At 42.4% G+C, this 19,466-nt stretch overlaps 1 protein-coding gene across 1 annotated transcript in view; it reads left to right on the forward strand.

Annotated features, from left to right (window-relative positions):
* The first annotated feature begins 7,737 nt into the window (after positions 1-7,737).
* Positions 7,738-19,466, forward strand: part of Pde8b (phosphodiesterase 8B) — a 250,241-nt gene continuing 238,512 nt past the window's right edge. The window contains exon 1 of the mRNA XM_047556861.1: positions 7,738-7,810. Coding sequence (XP_047412817.1) covers positions 7,775-7,810 — 36 coding nt within the window. The 5' untranslated portion in view covers positions 7,738-7,774. The remainder of the gene's footprint in view (positions 7,811-19,466) is intronic.

Consider the following 19,466-nt stretch of genomic DNA (forward strand, 5'->3'; position numbering starts at 1 on the left):
AAATTGCAGTACTAGTGCTGGCTAGGAGAAATGCAGGCTGTGTGGTAGGCATAGAGGGACACTTAATACAGTTCGTGGTGTCAGAGCAGGTAAGGTGAATACTGAAGAACTTTCCAGTGTTTACCTCTTTCTGGCATCCATCTTACCCCTTCATCACCACAACCTACCCATCCCTCTACCATTTCACCCCATGAAATACTTCACTAAGTAAATGGCTTGTGATGCAAATTCCCTACTGAGGTAGCATTTTAATGTAGATGCATTTACACCAAAGTGCCATAAATCAACCAATGAATACGTGAAGAGATTGTTTCATCAGCTAATCGGCAAACATCTGAAGAGAATACAGTCCTTCTCCCTAGTTTTATTAGTCTGTTTTCCATTACTATAATGAAATACCTAAAACTGAGAACTTATAAGTAAAATGGGTTTATTTACCTTACTGTTTTGGAGGCTGAAAACCGTGCAGCATGGTCCTGGCTCTGGTGAAGGCCTCACAGTTGATGGCATCATGGTGGAAGCACGTATGCCTGGGAAAAATCACATGGTAAGATGGAAGCCAAAGAAGCTGGAGAATGGCCGACCCTCTCTCAAGAACTAATAGGGTTCTGTGAGAACTATATTAGTTCCTTTTTCCCCCCCTTTTTGCAGTGCTGGGGATTGACCCAAGGCCTTGTGCTTGCAAGGCAAACACTCTACCAACTGAGCTATATCCGCATACCTATATTAGTTCCTTCTGAGGTCAATATCCTTAATGACCTAACCAACTCCCTCTAAGCCCCGCTTCTTTGAGGTCCCACCCCCTCTCAACATCGACATACTGGGGACCCATGCTTCCAACAATGAACCCATTTTGGGGATATCTAAATCACAGTGTCAGTTCTTGGTAGAGAAGGGTACAAGAGGTCAGGAGGGTACAAAGTAGATATCTGGATTGGAAAGAGCAAAAAAGAGATACAGGAAGGGAGTCAGGGAACTCTGGAGACAAACCTCTCAAACTATAAATTTTGTTGGAGAATCAGTAATATTTACCTCCAATTCTTTAAAAACATAGAAAGTATGTGAGGAGGGTTGTTTGTGTTTATTTGTTGGTTTGATTTTTTTATTTCTAGCAACTGAAGGTAGGATACGAGTTCTCAGATTTGTTGTTACTGGCCTGTATAATCCATATTAACATTGGTTCATCTGATTTCTAATGGTGGCTGGCTAGTTTTAAAATATGGGTAATTTTGTTATAAAATTGCTTCTTTCTCAGAGGGTTTTTTTAAATGAGATATTTGTGTATTTGAGGATTATGGGTAGTAATGGCAGGAAAAAAAAATCTGGGGAAGAAGAGCAGAGAGGGAAAAATTAAAAAATACAGTGTAAGTCAAAATCCAAGGACCAAAAATTTCCCAGTTTGCATTTATTACCCTCTCTAAAAAGCCTATTGGTAGTTATGAAAATTTGGTGAAAATGCACTTAGTTAAGTTTGGGAAATGCAGATGTTTAAAAATCTGCTCCCCACCCACCCACATATACCTCAATTTTTAATGGAGTAAAAAGCCCCTTCTGGATCTAGAAAGTGTTGCTTAAGAGTGTGTGTGTGTGTGTGTGTGTGTGTGTGTGTGTGTGTGTGTGTGTTGTGTGTGTGTGGGGGGCAGGGGTACTTCATTTTCTATAAACATTATTTTGGTTAGGATTACACTCTCCACATTTGTAATCTTTAGGGCATTTAGCATTTTGGTGACATTTCTTTAGTATTAGCGTACTTAGTCCTTGACTAGGAAGAAGTTATCCTGGGGCCAACCACTGGCCTATGAGATGATTCTTGTACTTCCCTTCCCACTGCTCAAGTCTGACTTTTCCCATCCTTTTTTCTCTGTTCACCCTGGAAAGTTGGTAGCATTTTTGAGGCTGGTCCCTTAGGTCTCCTGCTCAGAGCTTCCACTCTGACCTATATATTGATGCTGCCTGCCTTTTTGGCTAACCCAAACATTTCCCTTCACCTGCAGACCTGTTTCCTCTTATCTACCAGACATCTTTCCTGGTGAAACGTGGGTACCTTGAGTCCAACATGCTCTGAACTTCTCTGAGTCAGTGCTTGGTCTTGCCCCACCTGACCTGGGAGGTACAGTATCACAGAGTCACCCACACATAGCCCATAGGTCCTATTCTACCCCTGCATTTCTTTCCTCTTCTTCCTTCCTTCTCCATGTCTTTTTCATGTAAAGTCTTCCAGGAGTTCCCCATTTTCTAGCTCTTCCCATCAGTGGAAAAGTCATTTAAATAGTTCTACTCTCTTTGTTCAGATTTGCCTCATCTCACAGTCCCAGTTCTTAGTGTCTGCTGACATCTCCACTGCTCACCTTTAAAAAGCTGGTAGCTCAGTGTGGTTTTTCACACTCTTCTTCTTTATGGAGACATGCCCCCCTGTAGGTCACCTCTAGAGTCCCACAGCTCCCAGTAGCATCTATACATGGATGACTCCCAAATTTATGGCTTCAATGCAGACTTTTCTACTGAGCTCCAGACACATAGATCCAACTGCCTCCTTAACACCTTCCCTTGCATGTCTAATAGGGCACACTTAACAAGGCCAACGAAGACCTCTTGGTTTCCTATCCCATCTTTTCCTGCTCCTTTCTGGTTCTTCTCCATCTCAGTGAATGGTACTTCTATCCACCCAAATGCTCAGGCCAAAAGTCTACAGTTATTTTCTTTCTTACCTCTCCTTATACTCCCTATATCCAGTTCATCACAAATCCTGTCAAATGACTGCACTCGAAACACATGCATCCCAAACCTGCCTGTTTCTGTCGATCTCCATTGCTTTCTCCCTAGTCACCACCATCTCTCACGTGGATTATAGCAACATCCTCCTACAATTCTTTCTACCAACCTCTATCCATGATCCCCTGCAATCGATTCTCCATACAGTGGCCAGAGTGCTCTTTTCAAAAAGCAAATCATATCATGTTTCTTTTCTGCTTAAAACCCTTCCAAGGCTGCCTGTTGCACTGTAGCCACAATGGCATTCTCTTACTTCCTTGAACTTGTAGAGCAGGTTCCTACATTACAGATCTTGCATTTACTCTTCCCTCCTCTGGGATCCTCTTCTTCCAGATCTTTGCATTCCCAGCCACTTTGGATAATGCATTTGCCAATTCAAAGATCCCTTCAAAGAGAAGGCTTCTCTGCCCTCCTAAACTACAGTGGCCTCCCTCTCAGTTTCTTTCTATTACAGCAATTTATTTTATTATCTTCAGATCAGGACACAATTACCTTTGTCTTTCTTCTTTTTCTGCAAATTGTCTTTGTTCCCTTTGCTAGAATATAAACATCACTATATTTGTAAGTAAAGAGTCATCTTGTTTACAATCTATCCTCAGTACCTACAGTGATTTCTGGCACACAGTAGTTGCTCAAAAATATTTGTTGAGAGCTGGAGATGTAGCTCAGTGGTAGAGTTTTTGCCTAGCACGTGCAAGGCCCTGGGATCAATTCCAACATCGTAAGAGAAGAAACTTTGCTGAGCAAATGAATGAATACATAATTGAACAAATTTGTCTTTGTGGGAAATACCTTTCTAACAAACATATACCACAGATGTAATATATACATATATATGTGTATACATACACATACACAGAGGAGGGTAGAGAGGGAGAAAGTTTTGTTAATTTTCCATCACTATGAAAAAATGTCAGATGATTAACTTATAAAGAGAAAATGTTTATTTTGGCTCACAGTTTGGGAGGTTCTATAAGTTCAATTGGTATTTTACTTTGGGCTTGTGGCAAGGCAGCACATTATGGCAGAGGACATCTACTCACCTCATGGCCAAGAAGCAAAGGAAAGAAAGAGAAAGAGGCCATGTACTTCTATCCTCAATGACCTAAGGACCTCTGACCGCACATCCTAAATCTTCCACCACCTCTCTAGTGCTGCACTGGGGATCAAGTCTTTAACACATGGAGCTTTGTGGGGACCTACAACATCTAAGTTAAAGTAATGGTGTAAGTATCAATGAAGAAAAAGAGGGATTGAAATGTGTGGCAGCTTCTTGACACTGTGGCCTCTCTTCAGGTACAAGTACAAGCACCATAAGTGCGCCTGCTGATAAGTAATGAGAGATATTTTAGTGATCATGCTGAACTAACTGGTATGCATTTAATCTTGGCAAATTTGCAACTCTAAGCCACAGAGCCAATGCTCATCTCTGGAACAACTTTCAATTTTTCTTTCCTTTTGACTTGAGCCATCCTGAGGGCAAGCATTCAGTTGGAAAAATGTCTGGTCTGGAATTCTATGGAAGTAATTTTTTGTTTTCTTTGAGTATCTTTGGTTGATTCTGTCTGAGATTTGAATATGATTAATACAAATTGGGTCTGGGATCCCAAATTTGCTCACAGATTTAGAGTGAGGGAGACCACAGATGAACCAGGTGGCTCCTCACAGTCTGTTCTTCTGTTACCGTTTGTGTAATTCTTTGGCTTGGGGGTAGGGATGGTGATGATGGGATGATGCTCTGCCAACTGGATGAAGGATGAATGAATTACAAGGGGAGAGTTTAATGTATGTGTTACTAGTGACTTTGTAATCGTGGAAGGTAAACTGTGGACTTAGTTTCTCCAGAAACTGTCAAACAACATTAGCACTCAACAGCGTGGGTCTTTCACACTGTGGCAAACATCAATTTATCAGCACCATCAACATTTTCAATCTCTGAGGAAGAATGGTCAATGACATGTTCAAAGGAACCTAAATGGTACATCCCATTTGATTTAACCTTCTTAATGGAACAAGAATTGTGTTGTCAATAGATAATTGTTGATCTTGTACCCTTGAGTGGTTTGGTTTCCGTTTGTTTTCTGTAAGGAAACCACTTTTTTTTTCCTTCCCAGTGTCTACTTGTTGAGTAATTGTAGACCTGAAACATGAGATGAAACTGCACATCTGGAATCACCAGAAAGCCAAGAAGTCAACAGTGTATTAGAAGTCACCTCACTCCTGTGCATATTCCAAACAGTAGATACACAGAGTCATTAGCAAAGCTACCCCAGCACTGCCTACTTCCATAAGTAAGCGGCAGGGGGAGGAAGGAGAATCTGATAAATGATCTCAGGAAGACTTCAGAGATACACAGTTACCACAAATACAAATATTTACAATATTTAGGTAAAGCAAGCTGAAACAATTAGGAAAAACAAAAGAAAAAGGAAAACACATAAAGGAAATTTCAAGGCCTGTCAAATATGAGAGGGGAAGATATTTCTGGGTATGAGCAGGGGAGAGGTAGATTCTCTGCTGCATCTCTGTTAAATCATGCCATGTTGGTTATTGCCTATGTACTTAGCTTGGTTCAGAGAGAGATGGCAGGGGTTGGGGCAGGCTTTGGTTCATTCCTAGTGTTAAGGGTGCAAAGGAAGGATGATAGACCAGTGATAACATCATTGAAGTGGTGACTGTTTGGTACAGAAAGCAAGAAAGGAGGAAGACCAGATGGCTGTGGTTTGACTTTGGAGTGGTTAGTAGTTTGAATCAGAAAGGAAGCTTTGACTATGAGCTATGGGTAGGACTCACATTTAGACACATCCAGTGTCTAATGGGAAGTGTGATAGCAGAGCTTCATTATGTAATTTTAGATCCCACAGTCCTATACCAGTTAGCCTGGGAACTCTGTATTCTTGGTTTCTTTTTTTCTTTTCCTTCTTTCTTCCCCTTGCTTCAGATCCCTTTCCTTCTCTCTCTTCCTTCTGTCCCTTCCCTTTCCTTCTTCTTTTCTATCCTTTGGCTTTGCGATTCTGCTTCTCCTTGTCTGTACAGGCCTAAAGCTATAAAGCTATAAGTATGAAATAATGATAGACATGCTGCTAATTTTAATGACCTTGGCCCTTCAACCTCCCCCCCCAACTGCTACCCGTTTCCATTTCTGGAAAGTAGAAGTGTGTTAGTTTTCTCTTGTTAGATGATAACACACACACACACACACACACACACACACACTTAGTGGTTTAAAACAACACATTTCTTATCAGTTTCTTTGGGCATGGCTTTTTGCATTCCATTTTAGAAGTTCTTTTGAAAGTTGCACTCAATGGGTCAGCTGGGACTGCAGCCTCATCCCAAGTCTGGGGCTAGGGAATGACTCACTTTCAGGCACTCTTGCTTGTTAGATTCAGCTCCATTCAGTTGGTTGATCTGAGGGCTCACTTTCTTATAGACTCTTGGCCATTTCCTGGCCATATGGGTCTTCCTACCATGACTGCTTGCTCTATCAAAGTGTGCAAGAGAAAGAGTCTCCTAGCAAATCTATATAACTTAATCCATGCTGGTTATCTATATTCCATTGCCATATTCCATTGGTAGGCAGCAAGTCACAGGTTCTACCCACATCCAAGGTTGACCCGGGGCATGAACACAGGAGGTGAGGACAGTTGGGGGCCGTCTTAGAATCTGTTCACACAAGAAGGAATGCTTTTGTGGAAAAATACCTTTGAATTTCCAGAAAAAGACCATAAAGTCTATATTAATCCTGCTGTCATGCATTATGGTAGTACTTTATAGATTATGGCTGACACCAAAATAATTTTTCCTCTGTCTCCATGTCCTTATGAACTAGGTTTTACTTCTAAAAATGACTTGCTTTGCTTTTCTGCCATTATAAATCTCTCCAGCTTCTCTGGATGAGAAAGTCAGCAGGAACAGATTGTTTGGTCTTGGTTTTGGCTGGACTGACTCAGCTCTGTGGGTAGATGAGAAAGGAAAAGCCCTTGTCAATTCTCTCTAGGTCTTTGTTAGAAATCCCTCCACCTTAGAGGAGCCACCTTATGGGCAGTCATGGGATAATCTGGACAAGCAAGATGCCAGGCCTATTTACAATTGAGGCATTTAATTAAGGACAATTTGTTACTTTTTGAAAGTGTCTGCTTAGACCTCTAATGATTCCAGCTCCCTAACAGATTGGTGGCGGGGGTGGGGTGGGGGAAGAGCCCTGGGAGGATAACTGCACCTTTGCTTTGGCTTGATCCTTGTGTGACTCATGTTTGCAAATTGCGTAATTAAGACTAGGGGATAATCGCCATACACATACAACACATACAACAGTATGTTCTTTACATATTTGTTTGCATGTACTTTGAGGAAGAGTGATCTTTATTTTATTTGCTATTTTATGTATATATATATGATCTATGCAATATGCATATATAAGATACATATGTATATGTATATATGTGTATGTATATATGTGTGTGTATATATACACATATATATCTCCATCCAATATCGCTCACTTTAAAAACTGCTTTAAACTCATGCACACAAATTTGAGCTGAGATGTGCAGGCAAACCTGTTTCAACGTTTTCTTGGGGGTAGAGGTCAATGAGGGGAGAGTGGAGAACCGTGGGCATAGTAAAGCGGACACTTGGAACACGAATCCCGAGTCTCAAGAAAGGTGCCAGGATCAGCAACTCCAGCGAGACTCCACTTCCTCCAGGGGACAGGGAGGAGTTGCCGGAGAAGAGCAGGTAGGGCATCGCTTAGTGGACTCAAAGTCGGGGCTCCACGTTCTGGGAGGGGCGCTAGGACCCAGGCACCCGCCGGCCTCGGGAGGTGTCTGGGGAGTGAAGGCGCGTAGAGACTCAGGCTTGCAGCCAGAGTCCCTCGGAAGGACCATTCCCTTCACTTGGGCACAAGGCCCAGGGTTCGGGTTGCGGGGCGCGCCTCGGTGCAGGGGCTGCGACACCAGGACCCGTACCTGCCGTACTCTAGCCACCGCTCACCGCAGGCATGGACCAGCAGCGCTGTCCGCCAAGAGCACGCCAGGTGAGCCCCCAGCATGGGGTCCAGGGTGGACCCTGACACCTGGGTACCTGGGAGCCGGAAGGAGCAGGGCTTAGGCACGCAGGGTGCGCACGCACCAACGCAGAGCGGTCCCTCCGTACCCGCCTGGCTTCAAACACCTCGCTGCTGGCCCCGCGCCCCGCGCCCCTGGTCTCTGCGTGTTCTGTGCCGGCTCTCTTTCCCCTTCCCAGGCGGGAAGCACTTGGAGAGTCTGGTGTACGGGACTGATTTATAATTCCCAGTAATAATAACCTCCTACAAACAGCCTCTGTTCCGATCAACCGGGCGCCTCACCGTGAGCACTGCGCTTCCCTGTCTTAGATCTACATCGGGCCGGCTCCACTGCCTCCTGTTACGTCCCTCGTTTCCAAAGCTCCCAATGCATGGTCTCAGAGCCCTGGCCCCTGCTATCCCCAAGTGTTTTCAATGGCTGCATAGCTACCTCCTTTCCTGGGAAGCGAAGCACTGTAACCCTAGCCTGGGCGCGGATGCGGGTGCTTGTGTGTGCACTCGCTCTGGCGGCTTGCGGTGCTCCAAACACCCGGATCCCAATCCGAGGACCCACTCGCGCCTTCGCCTTCGCACTCACTTCCCCAGAAGGCATTTGCTGGGCGGATAGAATGAGGCGCCACCTTCCGCCTCAACCCGGTTGGAAAGGGATGTGTGGAGGGGGAGGCAAGCAGAGGGGGCTTGAGAGAGAAGGAACATGCATGTAAAGAAAGGTCTCTACGTGGGGTCTCAGGAAAGTGCCTATGACTAAGGTCTGCGCTGGCACTGTGAATTTGAGGGCGTTCTACTAGGGGTGTCACCTGAAGTGCGTTTAGTTACCAGGGTCTTGTAAATTCGGTCCCTCCGGTGTTGGGGGAGGCGAGGCTTGCACCAGGCTTTACAAAGTCTTGGCTGGAGAGCTTTGTACTTCAACAGGCTGCTTGTCCCCTCAAGATTAGCATGCCCATCTATTCAGCTTCTGGCACAATCTTGACACTAGTTTACCGTCTCCAGGTTGCTAGCCCTAGAAAAATACCGCTGATGGGTGAACTGCGAATTGGTAACACCCTAAAACCACTGTAGTTGAGGGTTGGGTATGGGCCCCAGCAACCTTCACACAGCCGCCAGGTCAGGGGCTTGGGGGGTGTGCCTGATTAGGATTAAGGACTCAGCTGTCAGAACCTGAAGTTTAAATGTGCAGTGCTAACCTAGAAGAGAATCTTCCTCTAAACTGTGTGTTGGGAGACAATCAACAAAAACATTTGCACAAGGCTCCCGGGGTAGGTGAGGGCCAGAAAACCCGCCCTCTAGGATTTTATAATCGCTGGTTTCACATTGCCAGTTCTTGCCTGACTGCCCTTCCGACCTCGAATGAGCTATTTTAACTTTGCAGAGGCTCAGTTTTCCAAACTGAGAAAGGGACGCATGATCATTCACCAGCAGTGGGAATTGCTGGGGAATGGGAAGCAGGGAATGGGTTCCAGCCTTAGCTGTACCACCAACCAGCTGTGAAACCGTCAAGCCAAACAACTTGTTTTTTGATAACAGCTGTTTCAAGGACTCAAACGGAACCTTCAGTTGGGTGGTTCAGTGGACCTGGTAGGGATCTGCCAACTTTAGATAGTGAGCCTGCTAGTACCCACTAATGCTTTGCAGTCTTGCCACAGAATGTACTGAGTTCAAAAGAGCATTCATGGATTGAAGAGGTATGGATCAGGACTGTGGATGAATTGAATTTTAATTCCAATCTGTAGAGACATACAATTTTTTGAGGCTTTGTTTGTGGAAATAAGCCTGACTGGTTTAGTTAATTCTTAGAATGAACTGGGAAGGGTCTACTTAGAAAGTCCTGGTTGAGGTAGAGTTTGGTTGTATAACTCTGAAATTATGAGCTCTATTCCATGTATTTGTAAGACCCTATCCCTAATCACCCTCCTAAAGGCATGAGTAGAAAAGCCCCCAGTTGACCACTTACTAGAAGAGGGCCAGTGTGCTGCCTATCTCATGGAGACCCCTTAATTTATACCTGACCAACAATTTATTTACTGTGGAATGACTGGGTGAATTTTAACATATCAGAAAAGTAGTTTACCAGTTTGGTAATGAAACTATGAAATTGTCTTTAGAAGCTACCTTACACATTGGGATGCCTTATATTGCCAGAGCATTTTGGAATAAGCACTGCTTAAGAACAAAAAATAATGCAACTTTTTAATTTAGTTTCAGGAAGGAAAATAAGCAGGATGTTTTTTTTTTTAACTAGGTAAGTTTTTAAAAGATAAAAGTACACAAGTAAATACAACACAAGTCATAAGAACTCAGTGTAATGGTGAACGTTAAGTACTTACCATGTGCTAGGGATTGTACTATGCACTTTATGTACACAGTCTTGTGTAGTCCTATCAGTACCTTCTGAAAGAAGTACTATGACTGTTTCTTTCAATTTTACAGATGAGGGAACTGAAGCTTCTTGCTTGAGATCACACAGCTAGTAGGTGGTGGAGCTGGGCCAGCTAGCTGGGTTTATTACAAAGATCTGAGCAATATGAAAGAGGGAATAAGGAGGACAAAAATTAGTGATACTTTATTCACCTCAGTGCATTTAAATTAAAGAATCTTTTGTGAGAGGTAATTTCCTTTTTTTTTTAACTTATATTTCCTTGTTTTTATCAATATAACTTGGGTTTTTTTCTGGACAACACAGAGACTGACCTCTTTCTTTTTTAACTATATAGATTTCAGTGCAGAGGAATAAACCATGATTTACTAACCAATCCCCTGTGAATGGGCATTTGGATTATTTCCAAATGTTCACAATCATGTATATTGTGAGCATAGTGAATCTTTATATATGTACATATATATACTTCTACATATTTGTATATTTCTGTACACCTGTTCAGATATATCTGGTGGGTAGATTCCTAGGGATGGCATTGCTATGTGAAAAAGTGTAATTACTATTAGATACATAGTTTTTACTATGTACTGCCAACTTGTCTTTCAAAAAAAAAAAAAAAACAAAAACAGTTTTTTTGGTCTAGTTCATCTACTGACCTGTTTTTGGACTTTGGTAAATCCTTTAATCTAAAGTAGTCTCAGGTATATTATCTGTAAACCAGAGGTGACTTGTTGGTTGTCAAGATCTCTTCAAATTTAAGATTCTATTAACATGTTCAATTAGAGGTTGAAGAGAGAATTTTTTTCCTTTACCTTCCAAAACAACCTAATAGCACATGAACTCCAGGGTTTTTTCTGGTGCCATAACTTTTGTGAGGTAAAGCTTTAATAGTGCAAATATTTCTCACTCACATTTTATATCCAAAGCAGATTAGCAGAGTGCCTGCTCTGCACAGTCACTCAGGAAGCCAGGCTGACAGAAGTTCTGCTGTCTTTTAACTACACTATTTAGAACTTGTGATCTTGGTGGTCTTCTGGCAGGGGAGAGACAGAGGAAAGAATTAGTACCCGCTCTCAAATGCCACATCCCATGTTTCTTTTATTTACAGTCCTTTGTTAGAACTACTCATATGAACCTCATTGTGAAGAGCAAAGATAGGGAAATGTTTTCCTGGGTGAACAGGAAGAGGAAGTGGTAAATACATAGTCCCATTAGTGTTAGGGCTGTCATAACAAAGTACCAATGACTAGTGGTTTACATAATACAGATTTACTCCCTCATAGTTCTGGAGGCTAGAAGTTCAATATCAAGGTACCAGCAGGATTGGTTTCTTCTGAGGATCACTCTTCTTGACTTGTAGACAGTGATCTTCTCTCTGTGTCTTTACATGGTCTTCCCTCTGTGGTTTATGTCCTGCTCTTTTCTTATAAAGATAATATAATGCTTAATTCTTCTTTATGAACTCTATCTCCAAATATAATCACATTCTGAAGTTTAGAATTCAACACTAGAATTTTGGGGAACACAGTTCAGCCTATAATGCATTGTCACTGTCAGCCAGTACATACTGAGGTATGATCACAATTTTTATTGGAGGAGGCTGGTTAAGTTCAGGAAGTTGTACTATGGAATCATTTTCCTCTTTACATCACATTCATCTTCCTCAGACCCTGGTCCCGTATTTCCCAATGAAAGGTGTTATTTTCCCAATTTCTTTTGTGTTAATAAAGGAGCCCAAAATTACTATGACTTGCATTGGGTAACTTTTTTTTTTTTTTTTTATTTTTTTGCAGTGCTCGGGATTGAATCCAGGGCCTTGTGCTTGCAAGGCAAGCACTCTGCCAACTGAGCTACATCCCCAGTCCATCAAGTAACTTTTTATTGATGGCATTGACTAAGGAGGGTGACCATAAATGAGAGCGAGCCAACATCATGCTTAATAGCATGAACCTTAAAGCAGACTGCCTGTGCTCTAACCCCAGCTCTAGTACTTATCAGCAATGTTTCCTCATCTGTAAAATGGGGAGAATAATACTTTCTTTCAGGGTCATCGTTCTCATTAAATGAGATAATATATGTAAAGGGGTTAGCATATAGTAGGGAATCAAAAAATGGTTGACTACTATCATTTGCAAGTTCAGAAGCTCATGGAGCCCTTTAGTCCAGTGTGCTGTGTCCCAGACTGTGCGTGTGGGTCACAGATAGCCCAGAGGCCCTGCTACATGAGCTCCTCAGTGTTTCCATGGCATTCCCAGGAGGCATGTATTTCTCAGAATGAAAGCAATTACATTACCATTTTAATAGATAGCTTATACACATTAAAGTCATAGGTTCCAGTTAGAATTTAGACCCAAAAAAGAAAAAAGGAACACAAGAAAAATACTGGCTTGGGAGGCTGAGGCAGGAGGATGGCAAGTTCAAAAACCAGCCTCAGTGAAAAAAAGCGAGACGCTAAGCAACTCAGTGAGACCCTGTCTCCAAATAAAATACAAAATAGGGGCTGGGGAGATAGCTCAGTTGGTAGAGTGCTTGCCTTATAAGCACAAGGCCCTGGGTTCAATTCCCCAGCACTGCAAAAAAAAAAACAAAAAACAAAAAACAAAAAACAAAAAGAAAACAAAATAGGACTTGAGGAGTGACTCCAGTGGTCAGGTGCCCCTGAATTCCATCCCTGGTACCAAAAAAAAAAAAAAAAAAAAAAGGAAGGAAGGAAAGAAAGACTGTCTCTTTAAATATCTCTGAGGCAACTAGGGTTGGCAGTTACAGTGATTGGTAACAGCAAAATTATAGTTTTTCTGCCCTTTATCTCTCTTTCTTTAATGGCACTGGAATCACAATGTGTTTTATAGCCAAAAATATTGGAAAGTTAGGTATAGAACCTTCTCCCAATGGCCTACCTGGAAAAGCGATTTCAGACTTACCTTCTCATACCACCATATCCTTGTTCAAATATAAGGAGTTGGGGTGTTCTGTGCCTGAGGGGGATTATCTGTCTTGATTATTGTGAAACTGTTGATTCCTGGAGCTGATCTGGGACTGGGAGAGCTATGAATTGCCATGTGACCCTCGGCCTTCAGGACTGGAGCAATGTACTGTCCAGCAGGAACCAAAACAGTGACTTCTGGTTGGGGTGAACTGTGCACTTCATCCCTGGCAACTGTGTGCATCCCCCATGTGGGTGAAGTGAGGCCAAGACTCTGCAATTGTGGGTGGTTGCTGGGCCTTCCTTTGAGACTGCAGATTGTGCACACTGTTTCCTGACCTGGTTCCTGCTATAGAACTATGTTAATGCAGTGATAGAATAAAGCCCACTGTGCCTGGTGAATTGATTATCAGGCCACTTCTAGGGCTACTGTTGCTGGTCAAGCAGCATCTTCAAAATTGCTGTTAGCCAGGCAGTAGTTGTAATGGATTTGTCACTTTCTGTGAATATATGTACATAGTTTTAGCTTTTTGTGTTTTTAAATTTTCAGTCGAGGTGGGTACATTGTTGGTAATACATGAGTTGAGTTTAATTGCTGATTAAGATGATTTCAAAAGGTCACACTGTGATTCAGCATCGAAATGAAGTTATTGTTTACACAGGAGTCAAAGAAATAGAGCATAAGGTATAAATTTGATATTGATGAAGCAAATATTTGTCATTGGAGAAATGATGCATTTAAGTTTTGTTTTGTTTGTCTGTTTTGCAAAACAAAAGTCAGGTGATTTTTAAGAAAGAAAAGATACCCCCAAGTACTTGAGGCTAGATTTATGTTTTGTTACTGAGATGTGTGCAAAGGATTATCAAGTACTTGTTGATTAACTAAACTGATGGCAGGAGAAATTGCCTAATGCCTTGGTATAGAGGGAAAAAAATGAAACCAGTGAGACCAGCAGGACCAATTTTTATATCCTGTAGGACTGTCCCCAAGTCATAAAGTCATTGATTAATGAGCAGCATTTTTTCATTAGTAATACAAAACATGATGGTGTTTCATATAATCAGTGTTATCTTAGATGTGATAGAATCCAGTAGAGCCCAAAGACTGGAACCTAGAGCTCCTGTCCTCAGGCAGTCTACTTTTTTCTCCCTATACCAAGGTCCACATTCCCTAATGTGGTGTCATCTGACCCCAGTTTCTAGGTTGGTAGCATAGTCACTTGCATGACCCAGAGAGTGAGCACCTCTTAGGAGTGAAGCCACCTATTGTTTTAGTTTATTTGTGCTGCTTTAACAAAATGCCTGAGACTGAGTAACTTATAAACAATAGAAATGTATTTTCTCTTGGTTCTGTAGGTTGGAAAGTACAAGGACAAGGATCCAGCAGGTTTGGTTTCCCAGTGAAGGCTGCTGTCTGTTCCCAAGACAGTGCCTTATTGATGCAACCTCCAAAGGGAAGGAACACTGTGTCCTCTCAAGGTGGAAGGCACAGAAGGGTAGAAAGGAGAAAACCCCCGTATGTAAAGTCCTTTGATAGCCCATTAATCCGATCTTTAGGGTTGAGCCTCCCCAAAGGTGGTAGGGATTAGGGATTAAATTTTTAACATGTGTTTTGCATCAGGGATTAAGTTTTAAACACATCTGTGTTGGGGGACACATTTAGATCATAACATTTTGCCTCAGCTCCTCAAATTCCATGTCCTTCTCACATGTAAATGCATTCATTCCATTCTAATAGCCCCAAAGTCTAAACTCATTCCAGCACCAACTCAAATGTCTAAAGTCCAAAGTCTTATCTAAATCAGAAATGGGTGAGACTCAAAGCACAATTAATCCTAAGGCAAATTATTCTCCAGACATGAGCCTGTGAAATCAAACAAGTTATAGGATAGACATTTCCATTATGTCTTAGTCTGTTTTCTATTGCTGTAACTGAATAGCAAAAACTGGTAATTATAAAGAAATTTATTTCTTATCATTCTAAAAGTCTTGGTGGCAGTCCCACCCCTGGTTCTTCATTAATCATTTCCCTGGTGGGGACTCTCTGCAGCAGCTCTTATCCCACATTTCTACTCAGCATTGCCCTATAGGGACTGTCTTAATGCATCTTTGAAATCTAGGTGGAGGAAGCCATGATTCCATAACTCTTACGTTTTGCATGCCTGCAGAGTCAGCACTACATGGACATCATCGAGCTTTATTGCTTGTGCCTTCTAGAGTAGTGACCCTAGCTATACCTGGGCTTGAGTTATAGTCAGAGCAGCCAAGGAACATTGTGCTGAATGCACAGAGTAGCAACCTGAGGTGGTTCCTGGGCAGTGGCCTTTCCCCTGAAATTATTCTGCCTCTGGTCTCCTGTGATGGGATAAGTGGCTTTATAAAGTGAGGAAGAGAGACCTGAGTGGGCATGCTTGCTCTGTCTCATCATGTGATGCTCTCTGCAATGTTATGATGCAGCAAGAAATCCCCCCCGCCAGAAGCTGAGAAGGTGCCTGCACCATGCTCTTGGGCTTCCCAGCCTCCAGAACCATGAACTACAATAATAAAACTTGGCCATGTCCACATGGTGCTAACTCTGCAGGTGCACAGAAGTATAAAGCAACTATCTAACACACATGGTCTGCAAATATCTCCCATTGTAAATATCACTTCTTCTGAGGGAGATCAATGGAGAGCATTACTAAGGTTGGGACATAATGAGAAGTTAAGTAACCTAATAAATGTATTTACAGTCCATGTGTTTTTTACCACATACACGTGTTAGAAGGTCAGACTGTTACATAATAGGAAAACAAATGATTTCTCTATGTTTTTAGCATCTGTTTTCTACTTTCATTTAGAATTTTATAAAAGAAAATTCAAGACCAGCTTTGTTATATCATAATGGAATAAAAAGAGGAATATTAACTTGTTCAGGGAGCTGCACCAAAACGGTACAAGAGAGCTCTTAGTAACCTAAAAGTGCTTTATAAAGTTGAGGAGGAGTTCTGGGTCCTTTCCTGGCTGGTGATGAAGTGACATTAGGAAGACTGAGATTAATAACATTAATATAGGGTTTACTATGAGCCTCTTTGTCATATAGTCCATTGACCAGGGTTTCTGCTCAGAGAGTACCATTTTGTGACATTCATTTTCATGTGTTAAAGAGGAAAAATTTATTTTATTCCAGAATAGCACTTTGAGAGGGACAGTGGCCACTGAAGTATTTTTGCCATCTGTCTTTTATTGAACAGGATTTTCCATTTAAGGAAGGGCATTTTGGATTCTGTAATACGGCACGCACTCAGCGTTCTCAGTGCGCTGTTACTTGTGCTGTAGGAATAATTTCCTCAGGAAGACCACGGCTTACCCACTGATCTCCACAGCAACAAGAGATCCCACGGCTGCAAGGATTGTGCAACAGGAAAATTGGTAGGGAGGTGGAAGCTGGAGAAGATAGTGGAAGGAACAGAAGGGAATTCTGCCTGGAGGAAGGGCTGGGAAGTGTGTTCCACCCTTTTACATCACACACAGGGGACCATGGTGATATTGCCTGGGATATGGGAGTCCACGGGTAAGGATGCGTCTGCTCTAGGCCCTGCACAAGTGACCAGAGGACTGGAGAATCAATATCTTGTCACTTCTGTACCAGTTCACTCAGTGCATTTGTGAGAAAGCTCTATGGTAGAGCAAGAAAGGGGGAGGAGGGGGAAGAGGCCAGGGACAATCTGTCGTCTGCTCCTGCCTTCCTCAAATACACAGGTGGCCTCTTATATAGGTGCAGGTATAGCTGCCCTTCCTGGTTCTCCCCCAGCTCCTTTCCTCTGTCTTTAGAGGTTCTCACTCAGACTTCTGGAATCTTAACCGCCACCCCATTGTCCATGTGGCTTGAAATCTGGAGGGTGAAGGTAGTTATGAGCACAGAGGAGGACAAAGGCAACATGGGATAGTTGCTTCCTCACCCTGACTTCTCACTGGTAAAATAAGCAGGTTTCTACTACTCATGTGACAATCGTGGAGCTTCTAATGTGGACCTTTCCTCCCCTCTTGGATTTTCCCTTTTAGTGTGGAGAGAAAGTTGAGAAGGAAAGGAGGGGAAGAAGGAGAAAAAAAAATTATAGTAAGTGACAGGGAGAGAGAGAACATGGGAAAGATTGATCAGAACTGCCCGGATGGAGTAGGGAATGTTGGCTCTATTATAAAGATAGTCAGAAAAAGCTTCCTTGGTAAGGTAACATTTGAGATGAGGCCTGAAGGAATTGGGGAGTGAGCCATGTGGATATTTAGGGAAAAGCATTCCAAGTAGGAGGAAGCAGGTGCAAAGGCCCTAAAGGAGCCCGTCCTTGTGTTTGAGGCACAAGGAAGGAGGCCAGGGTAACAGGAGGGAGGAAGGGTAGTAAGAACTGAGGGTGGAGAGGTCATAGAGAGCCCACAAGGCCATGCTTGGGGCCTTGTGGTATACTGTAAAGACTGGGTCAGATGGGAAGAGATGGAGTCTGGCTGAAGTTATAGGAGATTCACCCAAGTTGCTTATGGAAACTAACCACAGGGGAGCAAGGTGAAGCTGGGAGCTGTGCTTGGAGGCTATCATCATAACCTGGATAAGAGATGATGATGGTTTAGACCAGGATGGAAGCAGTAGATGTGGTAGAAAGTGGTCAGATTCTAAATTGATTTTCTAAGTGGAGCTAACAAGATTTGCTGGCAGATGGAACATGGGGCAAGAGAAAGATCTAGAATGACAGAATCTCTCCAAGTCCCCTTCCAGCACTAGCATGGGATGATATTTGCTCCTCAGTGGGTTGGGCAGTCTTGCCACCTGTACTCTGTCCTTTGCCTATATCCTCATGAGTTCTTCATGAGTTATCTCAGATGGCATGGGTTGATACCAAGAGTGGCCATGGTCTGGCCTGGTTATTTTTTTTTTAATTTATTTTTATTGTAAACAAATGGGATACAAGTTGTTTCTGTTTGTACGTGGAGTAACAGCATACCATTTGCGTAATCATACATTCATACAAGGTAATGATGTTTGATTCATTCTGTTATTTTTTCTTACCCCCTACCCCTCCCACCCCTCTTTTCCCTCTATACAGTCCCTCCTTCCTCCATTCTTGCCCCCCTCCCACCCACCATTATGTGTCATCATCCGCTTATCAGTGAGATCATTCGTCCTTTGGATTTTTGAGATTGGCTTATCTCACTTAGCATGATATTCTCCAATTTCATCCATTTGCCTGCAAATGCCATAATTTTATTATTCTTTATAGTTGAGTAATATTCCATTGTATATTTATATACCACAGTTTCTTTATCCATTCATCAATTGAAGGACATCTAGGTTGGTTCCACGATCTGGCTACTGTGAATTGAGCAGCTATGAACATTGATGTGGCTGTATCTCTATAGTATGCTGATTTTAAGTCCTTTGGGTATAGGCCAAGGAGTGGGATAGCTGGGTCAAATGGTGGTTCCATTCCAAGTTTTCTAAGGAATCTCCACACTGCTTTCCAGAGTGGCTGCACTAATTTGCAACCCCACCAGCAATGTATGAGTGTACCTTTTTCCCCACATCCTCTCCAACACCTATTGTTGCTTGTATTCTTGATAATCGCCATTCTAATTGGGGTGAGATGGAATCTTATGTGGTTTTGATTTGCATTTCTCTTATTACTAAAGATGGTGAACATTTTTTCATGTTTGTTGATTGCTTGTATATCTTTTGTGAAGCATCTGTTCATATCCTTAGCCCATTTGTTGATTGGGTTATTTGTATTCTTCGTATAGAGTTTTTTGAGGTCTTTATATATTCTGGAACTTAGTGCTGTATCTGAAGTACGAGTGGCAAAGATACTCTCCCACTCTGTAGGCTCTCTCTTCACATTGCTGATAGTTTCCTTTGCTGAGAGAAAGCTATTTAGCTTGAATCTATCCCAGTTATTGATTCTTGCTTTTATTTCTTGTGCTATGGGAGTTCTGTTAAGGAAGTCTGATCCTAAGCCAACAAGTTGAAGATTTGGACCTACTTTTTCTTCTATAAGATGCAGGGTCTCTGGTCTGATTCCGAGGTACTTAATCCATTTTGAGTTTAGTTTCATGCATAGTGAGAGATAGGGGTTTAGTTTCATTCTGTTGCATATGGATTTCCAATTCTCCCAGCACCATTTGTTGAAGAGGCTATCTTTTCTCCATTGCATATTTTTGGCCCCTTTGTCTAGTATGAGAAAATTGTTTTTATTTGGGTTTGTGTCTGTGTCCTCTATTCTGTACCATTGATCTACCTTTCTATTTTGGTGCCAATACCATGCCGTTTTTGTTACTATTGCTTTGTAGTATACTTGAAGTTC

This window comes from Sciurus carolinensis, chromosome 6, assembly GCF_902686445.1.
Source record: "Sciurus carolinensis chromosome 6, mSciCar1.2, whole genome shotgun sequence".
Taxonomy (NCBI): Eukaryota; Metazoa; Chordata; class Mammalia; order Rodentia; family Sciuridae; genus Sciurus; species Sciurus carolinensis.